The sequence below is a fragment of the Paramisgurnus dabryanus genome, chromosome 7 (assembly GCF_030506205.2).
Source record: "Paramisgurnus dabryanus chromosome 7, PD_genome_1.1, whole genome shotgun sequence".
In the NCBI taxonomy this organism is placed as follows: Eukaryota; Metazoa; Chordata; class Actinopteri; order Cypriniformes; family Cobitidae; genus Paramisgurnus; species Paramisgurnus dabryanus.
This window is the reverse complement of record NC_133343.1, coordinates 32,940,436-32,961,595: the sequence shown is the minus strand read 5'-3', so window position 1 is coordinate 32,961,595 and position 21,160 is coordinate 32,940,436. Positions and strand designations below refer to the sequence as shown.

The 21,160-nt window shown below is 35.1% G+C and overlaps 1 protein-coding gene across 1 annotated transcript; it reads left to right on the top strand.

Moving 5' to 3' along the window:
• The first annotated feature begins 4,724 nt into the window (after positions 1-4,724).
• On the top strand, positions 4,725-20,776 carry rspo4 (R-spondin 4). The gene is made up of 5 exons (XM_065279399.2): positions 4,725-4,872; positions 7,624-7,806; positions 8,924-9,061; positions 9,692-9,889; positions 19,097-20,776. The coding sequence occupies exons 1-5, from the start codon at positions 4,770-4,772 to the stop codon at positions 19,195-19,197; spliced, it is 723 nt and encodes a 240-aa protein (XP_065135471.2). The 5' UTR covers positions 4,725-4,769; the 3' UTR covers positions 19,198-20,776.
• Positions 20,777-21,160: the final 384 nt, after the last annotated feature.

Below are 21,160 nucleotides of genomic sequence, written 5' to 3'. Positions count from 1 at the left end.
CGCCTCAAACATGTCTGGTGTCAACCCACAGTCAGTTTACTCGCTTCATTCGCGCGTGAAAGTCGCACGTGAAATTCTAGTCATCGAGAGCAAGCTCCTGATTGTTTAACATGGCGCGATTTTCCGGCAAAAGAAGTTCAGTTTTTCCCGCAGCAACGCTCAATTCGCGCAGAATGCCTATTCGCATCACTTGCGCTTGCCGCCTCTTTCGCAGCTGGTGTGAACGCCACTGTGACGTTACAGTTGAGATGTACACTGCCAACATGAAATTACACATTAAATTAAGTACTATGTTGTTACAATACTAAAAACTAAGTTGTGACTACTGAGTTAGCACTATATAGTTAATGCTATATTCTAGCATTTAGGCTGAATTTGTACTATTGAAGTTACAGTTACGTTTTGTACGTTTTGTAACAAGTCCTGTCAAAGGCTAAAATCAATGATTGAAATTAAACTTAGGATGTAAGAAGCTCACACCTCACTGACTTAATGAGGTGATGCCACTTCAGTCTGATAGCGTGTTTTGTTGCCCTTGTCCTGTTCAGCATGACACATCACAATACACAAACACATACAGAGCCCAGGTGCAGCATATGGTTTTCATTTGGGATGCCCTGCTGCTTTATATATCTGTGCTGAAGTCCTGAGCACTTGATGTTTTTCTTCTTTTCTCAGAGAATGTCTTCACGTCATCTCCAGACAGATTCGTGCTAGACTTTCTCCATATGTCAATCCATTATGTCAGTCAAGTTGAAGTGTGTAATAAAACTTAAGTAGTCTATAAACTGAAATAGTTAGTTTGGAAATGTCTGCCAGGTGCATAACATATAATCTATAGTCTTTATCAAACAAAATGTTTTAACATTTAGTCAAGCTACACTCGGTAGCACTTTAATAAATGTAAGATGCAGGGGCAACCTTCTGATCTTCTGATCATGAAGCCAACACGGAAGTGATTTAAACTGCATTTCATCGACGGGCCACTAGAGGCTGTCTCCAAAAACGAGTTAATCCCATAGACCCCCCCCCCCCATATTAAAATGCCGAACTCTACAGTAGAAAATAATATGTTTACAGCCTGGTAAAACAATTAAGCTAATTTTGCCCTTCATGACAACTGTAAGGGGGGTGAATTTTTTTGTAACTCATCCATTTAAATTATATTAACCCTTAAAGTTCTGCTTAATTAAGGGCATGGCCACTTGAGTGACGGGTGAACTGCCACTGCTGTCACTAATGTCGAGCTAGGTGGGCGTGGTTTAAGAAACCAGCCACCTCAGCTTCACCCACATCCCGCCTCTTTACCCATTTTTGGTGATGCACGGTGAAGCACTGCCAAGATGGCGACAGCAGGCTCCGCCTACTATTGGTTTCAAAAAAGCTCTTTACAAACCTATGGGTGACGTCACAGACACTACGTCCATATTTTTGACAGTCTATGGTTTTATCCAATTGTTTGGACACTTTCAGGGATCATTTAACTCAATTTTTGACCCAACGTTAGTTTTAAAGTAACCCAACATTTTTTACAGTGTATAGGAATGACAAAAAGCATACAAAATAAATCTCTTATGTTTTATCATCTGCAGGATATTCACCAAGTGCCTAGAATTTGCAACATCGTACTCATAAAGCATTTCATAAAGAGGTTTCTTTAGGTTTTACTCTGAGATTAATTTTAAACAATATTGAGGGAGTTGACATCTATTCTGAGCTCTTATTGGCTGCTGCTTTATCTTCATTAATATTAAGTAAAATTTCAGTTTGGCCCAATACACCGAAAATAATGCTGGGCTATTTTCAACCCAGCGTTGGGTCTAAAAGGGATCAACCCAACCCATTGGATTGCAATTTAACCTATGGTGTATTGGTTTAACCCAAAATGCTGGGTTGTTTTAACCCATTGTTGGGTGAAATATAAACATTTACTGGGTTAATTTACCCCAACGGCTAGGTTTGTTCCCTTTTGACCCAATGTGTTAAAAAACAACCCAGTGTATATTTTTGCCTACAATTTCAAACATTTTGGGGTGGTTTCCCAGACAGTGATTATACAAGTCCCAGACTAAAATGCAAAAAATGCACAAAAAAGACTTCTCATCCGAGGGGCACGAATTCAAAATATGTGTTTGGAGTGTCATTTGTGTCGCTCTTGTTTTCAAAATATGTGTTTGTTGCGTAATGTGAACCATGTGCATCACGTGTTTTGTCAAAATAAGTGCCTGCTGCACACGCGTCAAAACCGTTTATAATAAAAGAGACATTCACGTTCACAAAATACACGCAAGACACTCCCTTAACAGTAAACTCTGATTACGCATGAGATTATGCGAGTATCTGGCAAATGCGAGCATCTCTTTTATCATAAACCCTTTAGACGCGTCTGCAGCAGGCACTTGACAAGACAAGTGATGCACATAGGATCACTCGACGCACAGAACACATATTTTGAAATTACGAACCACATACATGATGGGTTACATACAGTACATGTTGTGACGAACTTCGAATCGAGCACCACTGCGTTTGAGGTGCCTTATTTTGAAACCTCATGCACTGTGCATCTTGAGACAAAACAATGGCACCGATATATGTTAATATACAGTATATCAGTGTCCTTATTTTGTCTCAAGATGCACATTACCAGTTTTTTTCGTAAGGTATGTTTGTAAAAACTACTTAAATGTCCTAATATAACTAAGGCCTAGTCCTGGATTAATTTACACCACATCAGGAAAACTGCCTCTTAATCACACACCTTCAGAATATTATTTTGTCTTTTTTTATTCTGTCTGCGAGCTCACCGCATTCTGAAATTGAATTCCTTGTAAAGAATGCATGCAATGCCGATTGCCGACTTATACTTTGGCAAAACAAGGATATCTTCTTTTCAAACAGCTGTCTGGTTGTCTGAGTAGTCTCATCAAAAACACATTATTATTCAAGATGAGCCACAAACAATGATCTCTATAAAAGCATGAAATCTCCTTTATGGCGATATTTAACGTCTTTTGGCAGAGACTGTGAAATCTGTTGTTTCTTTTAAGCTGTGTCGTTATCTGTTAACTGCCAGCACTGTTAGTCAATAGAGAAGAGTTAGTCTCCTTAGGTACATCCATAACAGTGTCAAAGGCAAGCAAAGGTTTGCAATCCAACAGACTGACATCACAACAGACGTTGAAATGAAGTAACACTGATTGAAAGAGAATGGAGCAGAGTTGTGTAGTGTGACTGGCGCATGGCGTGCCTCCGAATGGCCAGTATCTTACCCGACGCATCTGGTGCGCATTTGGTAGGACGTCATGACCGCAATGGCGCCATGCACTTTCAGGCCGGTTATAAAACACAGAGCAAAATCAAGATTTCACAATGATACTCAGCTGTCATCTCGCTATTTTGTTTGTGATTTTGTGCAGTGACCACCTGTAGCTTTGGGGTTACAAGCACACGGGTATTCATTTTATTTACTGGTAGATACAATGGTATTAGCTACTAAAGTATTTATGTGGCATAATAGATTTTTAGTGGTCTATATTAGTTTGATCAAACACTTTCTGATCACTTTGCTTTTCATTGCATTCATAATTAGTGGATCAGGATTAGCATGGATGATATCTTTCAAAGACTATTTAACAGGTAATAAAAAAAAATTATGAGCTGAGCATGACTATTTTATATTCTCTGCAGATATTTTTAATCCCTGCTATTAGTTAATAAAAATATGTCATTATTTTTTATGATAAAATGGGGAAAGAAAATGTCTTTATAAATGATGTTTCCATGCAAGCAAGACCAAAACAGACACACAAACACACTGAACCACATTGTAAACAGGTCTCTCTGTAATATTCAGAGGCAACGGTAGCTTAATTAACCACAAAATCTGTCTTCAGTGATTTGTTTGTTTATATCTCTTCATTTTCACTTTTATTTTCATTTAACTTTCATTATTTGTTAGGACAGATGTGCGGATGGCACACAAGACACATTTTTAAACATATGTACTTTCTTTTCCTCAGATCTCTAATGATAGCTTAAACTTTACAGTATAAGATAACATAAACAAGTCTAACCTCAGAGCTCTGGATATCATATAAGCATAGCAGCGCAACCACTGTGTGTTTAAAAAAAATAACCATCCAAATATAGAGAGATGGAAGAGTCGGGCTGAGTGTTATGGTTTGTGCTGATAGGTCAAAAGATGAACAAAATTTTTTGCCATATGAAAGCAGTTTAATGTAGGATGCAGATGGAAAACACGCAACCACATTTAAAAAAAATGTGAGGTAACCTTTAGCATTTATCATAGTAACTATATTATATAGTGTTCATGAAACCATATTAAATAGTAAAGTATACTATACTACAGTTTTGATACTACAGAATACTATACATGTAGTACACATTAACAAAAGTTTAGTAATTAGTATTTTACACTATTTATGCTACAGTATTTACTAGTTTACGTATTAACTATAGTTACATTTTAAAAAATAGATAGCCTACTTTTATTGCACAAAAGCAAAGATGTTTCTCCTACTGCACTTTTATTTTTAATAGTTTAATGCTAACAAAATTTAGCAATTGCTATAATATAAACAAAGTACTTCAGTGGTGTAAAATTAGCAATCAGCAAACTTCATAAGATCTGACAGAGGTTTATAGAGATCAGGTGACGTAGGTAGGATGAGCATCAGGTCGTTAAGGATGAGAGAGGGGAGGGCACGTGCTCTTTCTCACAGGCTTTGAGTCTTTAAGAGAGGCACATGTTACGGAACCTGTTGCTTGTCCAGATGCATTGGCAACTTTTGGCTCTGTCCCTGTTTTGCCAGATGATTATTTTGACGATAGCTGCGAGAAAACGAAGCGGTAAGAATATTTTAATCCATTCGCATCCGTGTTAGTTATTTTCTCTGTAAAGCAGATTACTTTGTTTGGAGTTTAGAGTTATTTGAAGAGAGAAAAAGCGAGAAATTATTTCCCTTGAATAAATGACATGCACAAGAAAAATGTGTAGTACATAAATGTGTGTTTATAAAACGATACTAAATGTGATTGGATGAGGCGCGCGTGAAGACGATGCGACACACCTGAAATCACTCATCATCATCATCATCATCATCATCATCAGTTTAATTATTATGGATATAATGTCGATTAATAATATTAATACGCTTGCAGCCTATACTGTAGAAATATAAAATAATATTTAAATAAACACACAAGAAAAAATTATATAGTATACTTCAGTATTTCTTAAAATAAATTGCAGTAAATTTTTTTAAATCTTACCATAATAAATATTGAAGTATATTACAATATTTACTACAGTTTATCAATTTACTACAGAATGCATACTAAATAATACTGCAGTAAACACATTGTAGTTATAACCCCTACACTATTTACTATAGTATTTTATGCAATTATGGGCATTGTTGCATTAACTTCACTCATTAACTCGATGCTTATTTGCTATAAAATATAAATGTATGCTATAGTTTAGATTTATAGTTAAAATTATTACGTTAATTAAATTATTAAGTTCTGTATTGTTCACTGAATTTTAAACATTTTTATAAATCACTTTAAGTAGGTTGGTATATTACCATTAAATAAGAGAAAATTGTTATGCAAACGTAAAATAGCAAACCAACAAAAATCATGTCACCTATTTTTCATGGCAAATTATTTTATATATTTCAAAACCGAAAACAATTAAAACAATATTTAAATATAGTTTAATTTTTTTTAAAAACTATATAAAAAAATTGTTTTAATTGTTTTCTATGGTTTATAAGAATATAGGACAACATAGACAGCATAACATTATTTTGTAGCAATCTATAGCATGATTTTGTTATTACCAATATTAATTTGTAAATGATGTGTCAAAAAATTCATTTTTTTAAAGGTAAGTGACGTCTTTATGAATAGCCTGTATAAATGAGTCAGGTATTGCATTTTATACACTAGTTTAACATTTACAGAAGAAAGACATGTGATTGATGCTGGGCTCTTTTCGGTCTTAAGTAGCATGATGTTGATGTATTGTGCAGCAGATGTTAATGCAGGTGCTTGCCCAGATTTTTTGCAGAACCTGATTGAAATAAAGATGGTAATAAATCCTCATAGATCAGTCAGTTTATTTATGATGTCTCAGAATAGTCACGGAATTGGAAGTTTTATGATTGTGAAATTTATTTAATCAGACTCACCCCTCAGTCAGTAAGGGTTCAAGTTCACAAAGGGAGTTCTGAATAATAGTGTCTTCCAAATACATAAATGGACCACAAAGCACGTTGGATATTTTGTAGAAATAGATTGCATGGGTCAAAATGATAGATTTTTCTTTTATGCCAAAAATCATTAGGATATTAAGATATTTAAGATATTTGTAAATTCCCTACCATCAATATATCAAAAATGCATTTATCATTAGTATTAAGTGTTGTTAAGAATTATATTTGGACAATTTTAAAGGCGATTTTCTCAATATTTAGATTTTTTTGCACCCTCAGATTTCAGATTTTTAAAGAGTTATATCTCGGCCAAATACTGTATCCCAACAAACCATACATCGATGGAAAGCTTTTTATTCAACTTAATCTTAATTTAAAAAAAAAATCTTATGACTGGTTTTGTGGTCCAGGGTCCCAAATGTAATCTTATTTCTTTTACATTTAATGTGGTTAAACATTTCAAGTATACACCAATCAAATAAAAAGATTTGTTTAATAGCCATTACTAGACAGACCTTAAAAAGCATTTTATGTAGTCTTGTAAAGTCCTGAACAGCTTTGAGTGCTTGGTAATCTTTTTTATTGCTCTTTGATGGGCCTGCTGTTAGTCTGGTCAGTCATGCCATGCCATGCCAAGTAAACTGTTTTTGTAAAACTAACAAACAAAATTATGAATAGCCCAAAAACAGTATACTTGCACAAAAAAACCTTTCCCAGTTTAATATTCTTCTCATTTTCCTTACTTACCTCACACTCATCCTGGAAGTGCCTGGTCCTCATTTTATATATGTCTTAATTCTTCCATATTTTCTAAATTGCATCTGATTGACAGCCATGTCCAAAAAGAAAACACAATGTTGAAACTTATTCTGAATCTCATCCGAGCCTACGGATGTTTTATTAACACAGCTGCGTTTCCCTTCATGTTGCTAATGAACGACAAAAAGACAGAAACCATCTGCTCATGTCTCCACCGGTTCGGGATGACAGAACGCAGACTGAAATGCGTCCAGTTTCGTCTTCATCCAGACGCAAACAGGCATGAGCTCTGTACGTTAGGAACAGAAAGATAGAAAGAGAGAATAAATAATGAAAACAATATCTTATTTACCCTCATGTCCAACCAAATTTCTTTTTTCCAAGGATGTTGCGGATGGTTGCCAAGGTGTTGCTATGCAGTTGCTAAGGTGTTCTGATGCTTATGATGCTTTCTGGTTGCTAGTCCACAGATATAAGCCGTGTTCCCCATTTTAATGTAAATCTATCCAGTGGTTTAGAAAGTTAGCAGCACACCTCTTCTCAGTAAGCCAGATATGAGAGATAATTTAGTAAAATAGTTTCTTGTTTTCTGATAATCATTCTTTTTTAACCATCAAAGAGAGCTGGCGACAGGATTGCAGGAGCTGTGTGGAGTGTTCGCAGGAAAATGGCTGTCTGCGCTGCTCTGAGCGCCTATTCCTGTTTCTTAACAGACAGGGCATGAGTCACCACGGCTCCTGTGTTCACTCCTGTCCCGCTGGACACTTTGGCCTTCGAGGGAAAGACGTCAATCGCTGCATGAGTGAGTCTACCCAAGACCTTACTTATAATATTTTAAAGGAATAGTTTAATCAAATATGAAAATTCTTCCATAATATGAAGAGTTTTGTTCCAAAATGCAATAAATCCATTTTGACTAATTTGGGTAAAAATGTGTTTTCTATACCAAGAAAGTAACAAGATGAAAACCATTATTTTTATTACAAACTTTCACATTGCATCTTTAGGTTATAATAACATTAAAAATTCAAATCCATAATTAGATTTTCAAAGATTTATTATAAAAACTGCTTATTTTTTCCACAAAATGCAATAAATCCATGTTTTTTTTTCAAAATGCTATGAACCTATTGAATCAATATATAAATGTGCATTCATCTTTGCCAAGTTATATTCATTTAGTTGACTAGTGGTTTACACTGATTAAACATTAATGGCATTAATCAAAACACTTACTTTGTCATATTAAGAACACTGTCATTGCTGACGTCATTTTTGGGATGTCGTCGCTAAACGTTTTTGACAGCGATCAGCTATAAAATGTTTTGGTCCTGCTCGATTTTTGTTGACTTTGAGTAAAATAATTGAACGTTTTTCATAAGATCCACTGGGGTCAATGTTTTAGCATGACAGGCATTTGTCGCGGTTTGGAAAAAAAGATAACATGTAAAATGTATATAATATGTAAAATATATTATAATAAAATGACTATTTAATAGGACCATCTGTTTTACTTTGACACCAACATTGTGGAGTTTGGGAATCACTATTCAAGAAAAAGATCATAAAACAATGAATATTCAATGAAATGTATATAGTTTTATAAAACTATACGCATGCAGCCATGCATTTTTATTTAAAATACTTTGATTTTATTTAATTTTTATTTAAATATATCAAAAAAAATATTTATCATTAGTAATATGTGTTACTAAGCTTCATTTAAAGATGATTTTCTCAATATTTAGATATTTTGCACCCTCAGATTCTAGATATCCCAGCCAAATATTGTCCTAACAAACCACAGATTAAGGGAAAGCTTATTTATTCAGGTTTCATATGATGTTTTCAAAAAATGGTTGGTTTTGTGGTCACACAAATATTTATTTATTATACCTTCACGTGTGTATTTCTCCCAGAATGCAAAGCTCCAGAATGTGAGAGATGCTTCAACAAAGATTTCTGCACCAAGTGCAACAGTGAATATTTGCTCTTCAAAGGCAAATGTTTCAAAAGCTGCCCAGAGGGGACTTTTCCCCAGTCCACAGACTGCATTGGTGAGTGCTTTACACATTCCCCGGCTCTTTTACACCATTAAGCTGTCATACCATGCTGTAGAAGCCCATCAATCATGTTTTATTTGAAGAAAACATTAGATGATGTTTACTCATTTGTGGCAATAAAGGGCAACATATAAAAGTTTTTGTGTACATATATCAGAGTAAGTAAACATACAAATATTCGATTATATCAATGCGTCATCACAGAAAACATAGTGTATATACATAGTAGAGCCTACTGTATATGGGTAATAAAAAGTATTATTTTCAGGGACATTTAACAGGGCATTTACTGTACATGTCATAAGAAAAACTGCAAATGCATTGGAATAAGTCTCTTTTTTCAGTATCATACTTTTATAACTTGCAAAGTTATTTTAAATTCTTTAATTTTTTTAGTTTTTACAATTATTTTGTAATTTAAGTTATATACAATTCATGTGATAGCATTGCTTAGATGATTTGGAGTTGAGAGAAGTTTATGAGAAATGAAAGTTTGTATTGAAATGTCTGTCCTATTTGTGAGTGTTTTTCCTTCTTTCCTTTCAAAACTTTCAAAGTAAAATCTGATATGTCATTTGTGTTGTATATTTGTAACAGTGTGTTCTCTATATCTACCTACACCAGAAGGATGTATGTTTGATCACATTGGCTCCTGGGGCGAATGGAGTCTTTGCCAACACAACGGTAGGAGCTGTGGTGTCCGATGGGGGCAACAGAGTAGGACCCGTGGGCTGTCCAGACAAATGCCCGAAAAGACGGAAACACCGTGTCCTGATCAGTCTGAAAGCAGAAAGTGCCGGATGAAGAAAAAGTGTCCAAAAGGTGAGATGGTTTTAAACTGATAGTGAGGTGAAGAAAATTACCCATCCATAAATACGCTGGTGTAGGTTTCAGTAATTGTAATTTTTGCTGCAACAACAACGGTCGCAGCTCATGCTATAGACCAGGGGTGCCAAAACTTTTCCCTCCAAATCTGATTGAGAACCATGGGCCAAAAGTAAATGTTGCTGTGTTATATTAAAATTAAAGTTGGCCGGATTTTCCTAATTTATACTTTTTTAATATTTAAAAAATAAATAAGCAAACATTACTCCGTTTAGGGATAACTAATGCAGTTTTATTTTCAAAGATAATGTTGTAAAAAAGGAAACAATTTTGCCCATCATTTTTCAATTTCCTTTTGTCTGTGTGCCACTGCCTCGACCTTATTATCTGTTAGTACCCGAGTTTGTTGAATTTCATGATGCATAAAATACACCTTCAAGTATGCATGTAGCCTACATAAAAAATATTGACATTAATTCCTTGTATTTAATTTCAATATGCATTTTTGTAATGTACAAATAAAACAAAAAATTTTACATTTTAGAAAATGTTTAATTAAAAATATGAACCTCTGTGTCTATGAGGTTTTTCATATCTCATGTGGCATGAAGTGTCAAATTAAATGTCATTTCGTGCCAACTGTCGTGCCAACCTAGTTTTAGCATGTCTGCTATACACTTTCAATACTACTTCCACTTGCGGAGCAGCACACATTGATCAGCGTATGACATCAAAGACCCAACACTGCTCCACTTGAACGCCCTTGTAATACTCGTAAAAACAACACGGAGATGACAGAATGAGGATGGATGTTACACTGGTTAGAATGACAAATTTCATTTGTAAAACATTTGGGGTAATGTACTTACACATGTGAACAAAATATACAACATTACGCTAGTGGCATTGGGATTTTTTTATGCCAAAATAAACATGTATTTTTGTTATTTTAACTTAATAAATTTAGTTAAACAATTTAAACTTGTTTTTATACGTTATTACCATTTATCACAAGTCAAAACTTAAAATAGTAGGTTGAATTGACTTTATACTGATCTTATACTTGTCAAGAAACAGTAAAATCTCATTCTTTTCCCAACTTGTCCAAAGAAAACCGGTTAATTTGAGTAATTGGTTTATATGAAATGGCCGTGATTTTTAAGGTAATTTTGCCGAAATGGAATACAGAAATCTTTGTGCAGGCATTTTAGTAACAAGTGACAAAAACGCTGAAGTTAAATTAAAACAACCTATAATCTAAATCCGAGTGATGTGTAGCTCCTCTTATTCCATGCACACTGCATACTTTTGGTATGTAGTATGGTAGTATGATATTCTGGACCGTTCAGATACATAGAATAACAATGGAAATGACTAGGATAGAAGTTGATGGGCATAACGCAATGTTTTTAGATGCCATCCAGATTTTTGCGTTACACATGGGTGCCATTAAGAGCAGCTTAAAGCGACAAGAGAAAAGATCAGATTATCTTAATGTTTCCAGATATTTGATCTTCTGATAATGATAATCACTGCAAACAAATGATTTCCAGTGTCATCCGTTAATGTCAGAAGTTCAAAGTCAGATTGTTTGGATCTTGTGTTTCTCTGTGTAAATCGCGCTCAACCAGCTGCCACTAGAGAAATGAAATCGAGACGTCTGATGTGGAAACTACAGTGGGTTATTGGGGGATATTGAGTAAAACAAAAACTCACGTCACTTTGTTTTTGTTTGCCACAATTGAAATGAAATGCTGTTTATTAAATGTTTCAACTATCATGAGTTTCTAACAATTTCATATTTAGGATATCAAGTGGCCAGTACAGTAGGAAGTACAGTATTTGTTGATATGGTATAACAATAAAAAAATTGTTGGGGGCGGGCAATTATATTTGGTTTCTTTCGGTATACCTTGCTTTTCTTTGGGCCAAAATATGGAAATCATTTAGTTGCATGCACTGTACAGTACACTGTAAAAATCCTTGTTGCGCTTAAATAGTTTAATCAACTTGAATTTACAACTTTAATTCACCTTTCTTGACTAGTGAGTAGTTGTTATAAATTATAAAAATAAAGTTGAAATAGCTTAAGTTATTTAAATTTTAATTGCATAATTTATAGCAACTCTTTACTAGTCAAGAATGTTGAAATTATTTGTAATTTTAAATCGTTTAAACTTAAATATTATGTGCACAAGGAATTTTTACAGTGTAGAGAGTATATCTTATTTTGACAATAAAAAAATTAAATCAGTAAACATGCAAAGATTAACATTTGATTTGACTGAAATGATTTGTTATAAACAAGAGTGAACAAAAAATATGCAGAAATATCTTTGTTGCGTATGAATGTGATATCATCTTTTAATAAGGCAGTCAATCTTGCCAACTCATATTCTTTTAATCACTAAAATAAAATTTTGCAATACAAAAATCACAGCAATCAAAACATTTTATGTAACCCAGAAGCGCGTGGAAAAAACCCAGTTTGTGTAAAATTGTCCCATGCAATGTTTATTCAATGTCACCGTCAACCTGATAAACTACAGTCACAAAAACATTTAAGATAATAGACAGACGATCATAAGCGGTCCAAGTGCACTTTGCTTCCTGCCGTACCTTTGTGATTTGTCTCTGAAGTTGACACCTCAAAGTTTTGATTGTGATCGATGAGAACCCCATGAATTGATTTAGTACCAGATTGTCCTCCAGATTAACAAAAAATCATTTCCTTGCTTCTCCTTTAACCTCAAGAGCTAATAAAAATCAGACATCGCATCTCAGGTGCGATCGCTTCTGAAATCTCACCGGTGTTCACTGACATAACCTCGCTGCCCTAAACTCACCTGTCTGAATCATAAACCGCAAATCTCAGATCTTGGGAAAGTTCACCCAAAAATGAAAATTCTGTCATCATTTACTCACTCTCATGTTGTTACAATCCCATAAAAATTTCTTTGTTCTGATGAACACAAAGATATTTTTAGGAATGTTTGTAACCAATCCGTTTGTGGACCCCATTCACTTCCACAGTATTTTTTTTTCCAACCTGATCTTACGAATTTCCGTTTTATAGTCACGGAATATTTTGCCCATTTATCCGTGTCATTGTCATGGATCTCCGCATTTTTCCGTGTCCATACCACAGACTTTCTTTTCCGTGTCAGTTTCACGTATTGGTTACTCAAATGTTTTTCCAATTTTTGCGTGGTTTTGGGGTTAGAAACACTTTCTTTAACATAAAATGACATCCTAACCCAAACCCAACTCTAACCCTAACGTCAGGCGACAATTGTTTAAAAATCCGAAAAAAAAATAGTATAAACCAATAGTTAAAGTGACATCCTAACCCAAACCCCAAATCTAACCCAAAACCCATGCGAAAATGGTTTAAAAATAGGAAAAACAATTGAGCAACCAATACGTGAAACTGACAAAAAGAAAGTCTGTGGTATGGACACGGAAAAATGTGGAGATCCGTGACAATGACACAGAAAAATTAGCAAAATATTTCGTGACTATACCACGAAAATTCATGAGATCAGGTTGGAATAAAGAATACTATGGAAGTAAATGGGGTCCACGAATGCTTTGGTTGCAAACATTTCTTAAAATATCTTCCTTTTTGTTCATCAGAACAAAGAAATTAAAACGGGTTTGTAACAAGAAAGTGAGCAAATGATGACAGAATGTTCATTTTTGGGTGAACTATCCCTTTAACAAAGCTGATTTATCTTCTTTAGGTTATTAACTTAGCTAGTTATTAAAGTTTATAAGTTTTAAATATTGTTTTTCTCTTACAAAATTGCATTGATTACCCTTTAGAAGTCCTTTATTATGCCCATGCAGCCGTGTGGATTACATCTGTGAAGGATGGATGCATTTTCTTGAGCTTTAAAATCAAAAGCACCATTTACTACCATTGTAAAGGTTGAAAGAGCCAGAAATTATTTTTAATATAACTATGATTGTGTTCGTCTGAAAAAAAGATAATCAAATACTCAAATGATCAAATAATGAAAGATGGCTTGAGGGTGATAAAAGCATGAGGTAATTTTTCATTTTTGGATGAACAATCCCTTTAAAGAGTGAGGTAGTGAGCAATGAAGGCTTCATCTAGAAGATTTGTGGCAGTAAACATTGACTTTATACTGCAAAAATGACTTTCTTACTTAGTATTTTTTTCTTGTTTTCAGTAGAAATATCTAAAATTCTTAAATCAGGATGTATTTTCTTGATGAGCAAAATTACCTAAGAAAATCTGTCTAGATTTTAGACAACCAATATACAAATTCACGATTTTCTTAAACACTTAATTCAAGAATAATTTAGATATTTTTTCTTGTTTTAAGCACAATTTCACCTAATATTTATGTTTTAATTTTTCTAATCAAGATAATACATTTTTAGATATTTCTACTGAAAACAAGACAAAAATACGAAGTAAGAATGATTTTCAAGAAAAAAATGTTCTTAGTATTTTTGTATAGTTTTTAGTAAAAATATATAAAAATTCTTAAATTAAGATGTATGTTCTTGAAAAAATCTGCCAATGGGGTGAGAAAAAAAATCTTAAACATTTTTCTTAAACACTAAATTCAAGAAAAATTCAGGAAAAATTTGCTTCCCCTATTGGCAGATTTTTTTGCTTGTTTTATGCACAAAATCACATAATTTTATATTTTTGGTCTAAACACTAGACTTATTTTCTTGGGTTGTTTTGCTCATCAAGAAAATCATCTTAATTTAAGAATTGTAGATATTTTTACTGAAAACAAGACAAAAATACTAAGAATTTTTTTTCTGGAAAATAGTTTTTTTTTTGCAGTATGTGCATCTACATTCTTTGAGAAATTCAGGCTAAAGAGAAAATATAAAGGACAGACAGAGAAGATAAGCTAATGAATTGTAATGATGAATGTAGAGAAGTTGTAGGAAGTTTTTATTTCAGATCGCAGACTCGATCTTTAGGCTATAATAAATGTTTACTCCAGTTTTATGATGGCTTTATTACATCCCCTAAACCAACAAACATGGATTACGATTCGGTTTTTGCTAACAAGAAGTGGTGAATAAGCGTCCACCTCCGCACATTATTTGCTCTGCTTTTACTCCGGGATATGTTTTTCAGCTCTGTTTTTGAGCAGGACAGTACATACCACCCTGAAGGTCCTCTGCTGTTGATTTTAAAACGTAAAGTCAAACCAGACATGAACGTTTCAAGGTTCAGAGCCTTGCGATGCGTGACAGTGAAACATTGAGCACCACATGCTGACGCAGGGATACATACACATCCTGACTTCTCTTCCAGGATGCTGAATTATTCGTCAACAAAACCCTCTTCAACAAACCATCAGTAATCCGTTCAAGAACACTTGGGGGTCACTTTCTGGTTTTTATAAAGAATATATTATACAGTATTATAGGTTTGAAGGTCAATACTTCAATGCTATTAATCAATCAGTCTGTCTGTCCCTCCGTCTGTCTATCTGCAGTACATTGAGAAAGTATTCAGACTCTCTTCACTTTGCAATATCAGGCTGCAACATTACAAATTTGAACAATCGCTTAATTATTTTTTTTCATGAATCTACACTCTGTATCCCATAATTATTAAAAAACTAAATATCACATTTTCATAAGTATTCATAAGTTTGCATACCTGGATTGGAGGATTTTCTGCTATTTTTCTTTGCAAAACCTCAGGTTGGATGGGGACCGTCGTTGGACAAGTATCTTCAGGTTTCTCTCCAGAGATGTTTGATAGGGTTCAAATCAGGGCAAATCACAGAGTTGTTTCATGTTGGAGGCCATGTCGGGGGTCATGAGTTCTGATATCTCCATTTAGCTTTCCTGAACCCCCCCAGAGCATGATGCTGGCACCACCATGCTTCACTGTTGAGATGGTATTGGGCAGGTGATGAACAGTGCCTGGTTTCACATTGTTTAGAATTGAGACCAAACTGTTTAATCTTGGTTTCATCAGACCAGAGAATCATCTTCTTCACGGTCTGAGAGTCCTTCAGGTGCTTTGCACTGAGGAGAAGAGCGGATTGGTGAAGGACTGCAGTGATGGTTGTCCTTCTGAAACGCTGTCCCATCTCCATACAGGATCTCAAGAGCTTGGTCACCTCTCTTACTACCCTTCTCCCTGATTGCTCAGTTTGGCCTATGGTATCCGTCCATACATCTAGTATATATCTACAGTATCCACCCATCCATCCATTTATTTATAGTGTCTATCTAAAGTATTCATATATATCCATCCATCCATCCACCCAACTATCTATCTAGTATCTATCTACAGTAGGGGTGTCCACTCCTGCTCCTGGAGGGCCGGTGTCTCTGCAGAGTTTTATTCTAACCCTAACAAACACACCTGATCCAGCTAATCAGGGTCTTACTAGGCAGACTAGATACTTTGAGGCAGGTGTGTTGAGGGAAGTTTTAGCTAAACTCTGCAGGACACAGGCCCTCCAGGACCGACTTTAGACACCCCTGATCTACAGCATCCATCCATCCATCCATCCATCCATCATCTATCTACAGAATCCATCAATCCATCCATCCATCCATCCATCCATCTAGTATCTATCTACAGTATCCATCCACCCAGTATCTATCTACAGTATCCATCCATCTATATATCCATCTATCTAGTATCTATCTACAGGATCCACCCATCCATCCATCCCTCCAGTATATATCTACAGTATCTACCCACCTATCCATCCATTTATTTATAGTGTCTATCTAAAGTATCCATCCATTCATCCATCCTTCATCTATCTACAGAATCCATCGATCTATTTAGTATCTATCTACAGTATCCATCCATCCATCCATCCAACCATGCATCATCTATCTACAGAATCCATCCATTCATCCATCCATCCATCCATCCATCCAGTATATATCTACAGTATCTATCTACAGTATCCACCCACCTATCCATCCATCTAGTATCTATCTACAGTATCCATCCATCCGACCATCCATCATCTATCTACAGAATCCATTCATCCATCATCTATCTACAGTATCCATCCATCCATCCATCCATCAATCCATCCATCCATCTATCTAGTATCTATCTACAGTATCAATCCATCCATCCATCCATTCATCCCACCATCTCTCTATTTAGTATCTGTCTACTGTATCCATCCATTCAACCATCCATCTTCTATCTACAGAATCCATCCATCCATCCATCCATTCCTCCATTCAACCATCATCTATCTACGGAATCCATCCATCCATCCATCCATCCATCCATCCATCCATCTAGTATCTATCTACAGTATCCATCCATTCATCCATCCATCTGTCTACGATCTATCTACAGTATCCATCCATCCATTATCTATCTACAGAAACCATCCATCCATCCATCTATCTACAGTATCCATCCATCCATCCATCATCTATCTACAGAATCCATCCATCCATCCATCCATCCATTCATCCATCATCTGTCTAAAGTACACCATCCATCCATCCATCCATCCATCCATCCATCCATCCATCCATCCATCCATCCATCCATCCAACCATCATCTATGTACAGAATCCATTCATCCATCATCTATCTACAGTATCCATCCATCCATCAATCAATCCATCCATCCATCTATCTAGTATCTATCTACAGTATCAATCCATCCATCTCTCTATTTAGTATCTGTCTACTGTATCCATCCATTCAACCATCCATCTTCTATCTACAGAATCCATCCATCCATCCATTCCTCCATTCAACCATCATCTATCTACGGAATCCATCCATCCATCCATCCATCCATCCATCTAGTATCTATCTACAGTATCCATCCATTCATCCATCCATCCATCCATCTGTCTACTATCTATCTACAGTATCCATCCATCCATCCATTATCTATCTACAGAAACCAACCATCCATCCATCTATCTACAGTATCCATCCATCCATCCATCATCTATCTACAGAATCCATCCATCCATCCATCCATCCATCCATCCATCCATCCATCCATCCATCCATCCATCCATCCATCCATCCATCCATCCATCCATCCATCCATCCATCCATCCATCCATCCATCCATCCATCCATCCATCCATCCATCCATCCATCCATCCATCCATCCATCCATCCATCCATCCATCCATCTAAAGTACACCATCCATCCATCCATCCATCCATCCAACCATCATCTATCTACAGAATCCATCCATCCATCCATTTATCCATCATCTGTCTAAAGTACACTATCCATCCATCCATCCATCCATCCATCCAACCATCATCTATCTACAGAATCCATCCATCCATCTATCCATCCATCCAGTATCTTTCTACAGTATCCACCTACCTATCCATCCATATATTTATAGTGTCTATCTAAAGTATCCATCCATCCATCATCTATCTACAGTATCCACACATCCACCAATCCATCCATCTAGTATCTGATTGGTTGAGAAATGTTCCACGGGTATGCATTACTGTTTGAGAAACACACCCTTAAATTGTCAAATGTTTTAAAATAACCACCATGTCTTAGGAATGTCTGTGGTAAATGTCTTATAAGCGGAATAATTGATTCCGGTCCTTTGAATTATTTAAAAATATAATTATGGCATTACCACCGTAGGTGTGCATTATTTTCAATGGCCCGTCATCAATTATTCCTTACATCAAGGGTGGGGAACCTTGGTCCTGGAGGGTCATTGTCCTGCAGTGTTTAGTTTCAACCCTAATTAAACACACCTGAAAAATCTAATTAAAGTTTTCAGGATTACTTGGAAAGAAATGCAGGTGTGTTTGATTAGGGTTGGAAGTAAACTCTGCAGGACAGTGGCCCTCCAGGACCCAGGGTTCCCCACTCCTGCCCTACATAGTATCACAGTATCCATTCATTACAAAGCCACCAGCTTTAATAGTTATTTTTGGTATGTTATTCTTATATGTGTGCATATACTTTAATGAGATTTTGCAAGCGAATCTAAATCGTTCACTTTCTCTTAAACACATATATAAAGTTTCACATCAAATCTTTTCCTAATAAAAATGACCCTTGGGTTAAAAAAAGATGTGACAAACACACTGAAGTGATCAAACTAAATTCTTAACACAGAGACCTCATAAAGAAAGCATATGGTGTCCGCTGCATATATTTTCAAAATCATGGCCTTATGGAAATGTTTTTATCTTGACAGATAGACGAAAGAATGAAAGAAGAGAAGAAAGAAGGAAGTTGAAGAAGAAATTAAAGCTGTCCGGGAACAGAACGGTCACAGATCCCCCGTGGAGCGTATAAAGGGTCGACCCAACAGGACAGAGTCACAGTGTTATGTTTTATTAATTTATAATATATACTGTTTGTTTTATAAGCAATGTTTATATTTTTGTATAGATGTATGTTCATTCTTACATGATTATTTGATGAGACTTGACTTGCTTTTGTTGCAGTTGTATAAAGTTTTGTTTTGATTGTATGTATGGCACACATCGTAACCTTATGCATTATTACATTTCGACAAGTTGTGGGGGGTTTACCAAACACTGCCGCATGGATTCAATCCAATGCAGTTTGGTTTAACAAAGGCAAAGTCTATTTTGGGACACGACAATGTACATTTCTATCTTACGAATACAGCTACAATATATCACAATATCGCCTCTGGCTTCTTTTCCAACCACATACTGTCTTTGTATTTGCACTGCTTAAGTGATTGTATTAAGAGTAAAAATGTAAAATTGTCAAAAGCAATGCCAGGGTCACAAAATTGGACTAAATTTATTAACCCTGTCACATTTACTAACTATCGAGCGATGTGATTGGCTGTGATGCGTGACCCAACCAGTCTTTATTTGCATGGAAATTAGTTTTTTTTGCATACTTTAGCAAGTAAAATTTCAATATTTTTTCAATCCTCAAACGTAACATTAAACTCAGGCACAGATCATCATTTTTTATTTGAAGCTGATTATGATCCCCTTGTGAAAATGAGAATGTACTTCATTACGCTCTTTGTGTTTTCAGATGGATGGGAACTTATTGATTTTGATGTGATTTATTTGCTTTTCTTGTGTGTTGATTTCCACAGCACTCTCTCAGGATGCCAAATTGTTTTTACTGGAAAAATCGCAGTTAAACGGAAATGTTTTCATAATCAATTGTCCCCAAAAGAAACATTTACTTTGACGGTTATGAAAACGATACAGATGAGAAAGGAGTGTTTCGTGTAATTAAATGAAGATGTCAGGTGATCAGAGAATAAAAGCTTGTTTTAGGGATACCAGCTGTTATATGTTGCTTTTGATGCATTTCATATGTGTTGAACAAAACTGAGAGCGGATTTAACCCATTTGGAAATTACGTTGAAGAACAATAAAGTTAAACTCGTTTCACAAAAACTGGACCTGAAACTCCCTAAAATTTTTATTTTGGGTCAATAAAAGAAGGGGAAATTAATTTGAGCACCTCAACAAAGTTTATTATTTTCTATTTATTTTATGTAAGGTTTGCAATGTTTAAGATTTGTTTAAAAAAGGCAACTCTACATAAAAAGAAATGTAAAAGGGTTACAATTTTATTAGTATACACAAGGTATTTTGTGATTTCTGAAATGTTTGATGATTTGTTCTCTTAACCCCTTCAGACCTGATTTTTCGTGTGTTTAATCAATCAGCTTTTTATTGGTTTGAACCACAAAAGGTGATGTCCATTCCAGTGGACGCAGGGTCTGAAGGGGTTAAATCCATTATGTACCCCATTGTAAAGAAACCGCAGGGTTAGGTGGGGATGTTAGATTGAAATGTTTTTCATGCTTTCATTCTGGCTTGTATATTGTTGATATTAATAATAATAAATAAATAAAAGAAATTTTAACTCATAGCCCTACCATTTGTGTGTTTAATGTTTCGAAAGTAATTAATTTGTACCCTACTTGGGCCCTTTAAAATGACTACAGTTGACTCCTGTGCAGCATGAAGTTAACACAACTTGAGTATGCAAGTCAATTCAACCTATGATTTTAAGTTTTGACTTGTGATAAGTTTACATAACGTATAAAAAGAAGTTGAAATGTTGTGTTTAACTTAATTTGTTACGTTAAAGTAAAATGAAAAATTTAACATAAAGTGACATAAAAAAATCACACTGTAAAAATGATATCAAATTAACATATATTTGTTAAGTTAAAGTAACACACACACACACACACACACACACACACACACACACACACACACACACACACACACACACACACACACAC

Coding starts and splice junctions, on each gene's coding strand:
- rspo4 (XM_065279399.2), top strand. CDS start 4,770: ATGTTACGGAACCTGTTGCTTGTCCAGATGCATTGGCAACTTTTGGCT. Junction 7,807..8,923: donor AGACGTCAATCGCTGCATGA/GTGAGTCTACCC, acceptor TATTTCTCCCAG/AATGCAAAGCTCCAGAATGT. Junction 9,890..19,096: donor GAAGAAAAAGTGTCCAAAAG/GTGAGATGGTTT, acceptor TTATCTTGACAG/ATAGACGAAAGAATGAAAGA.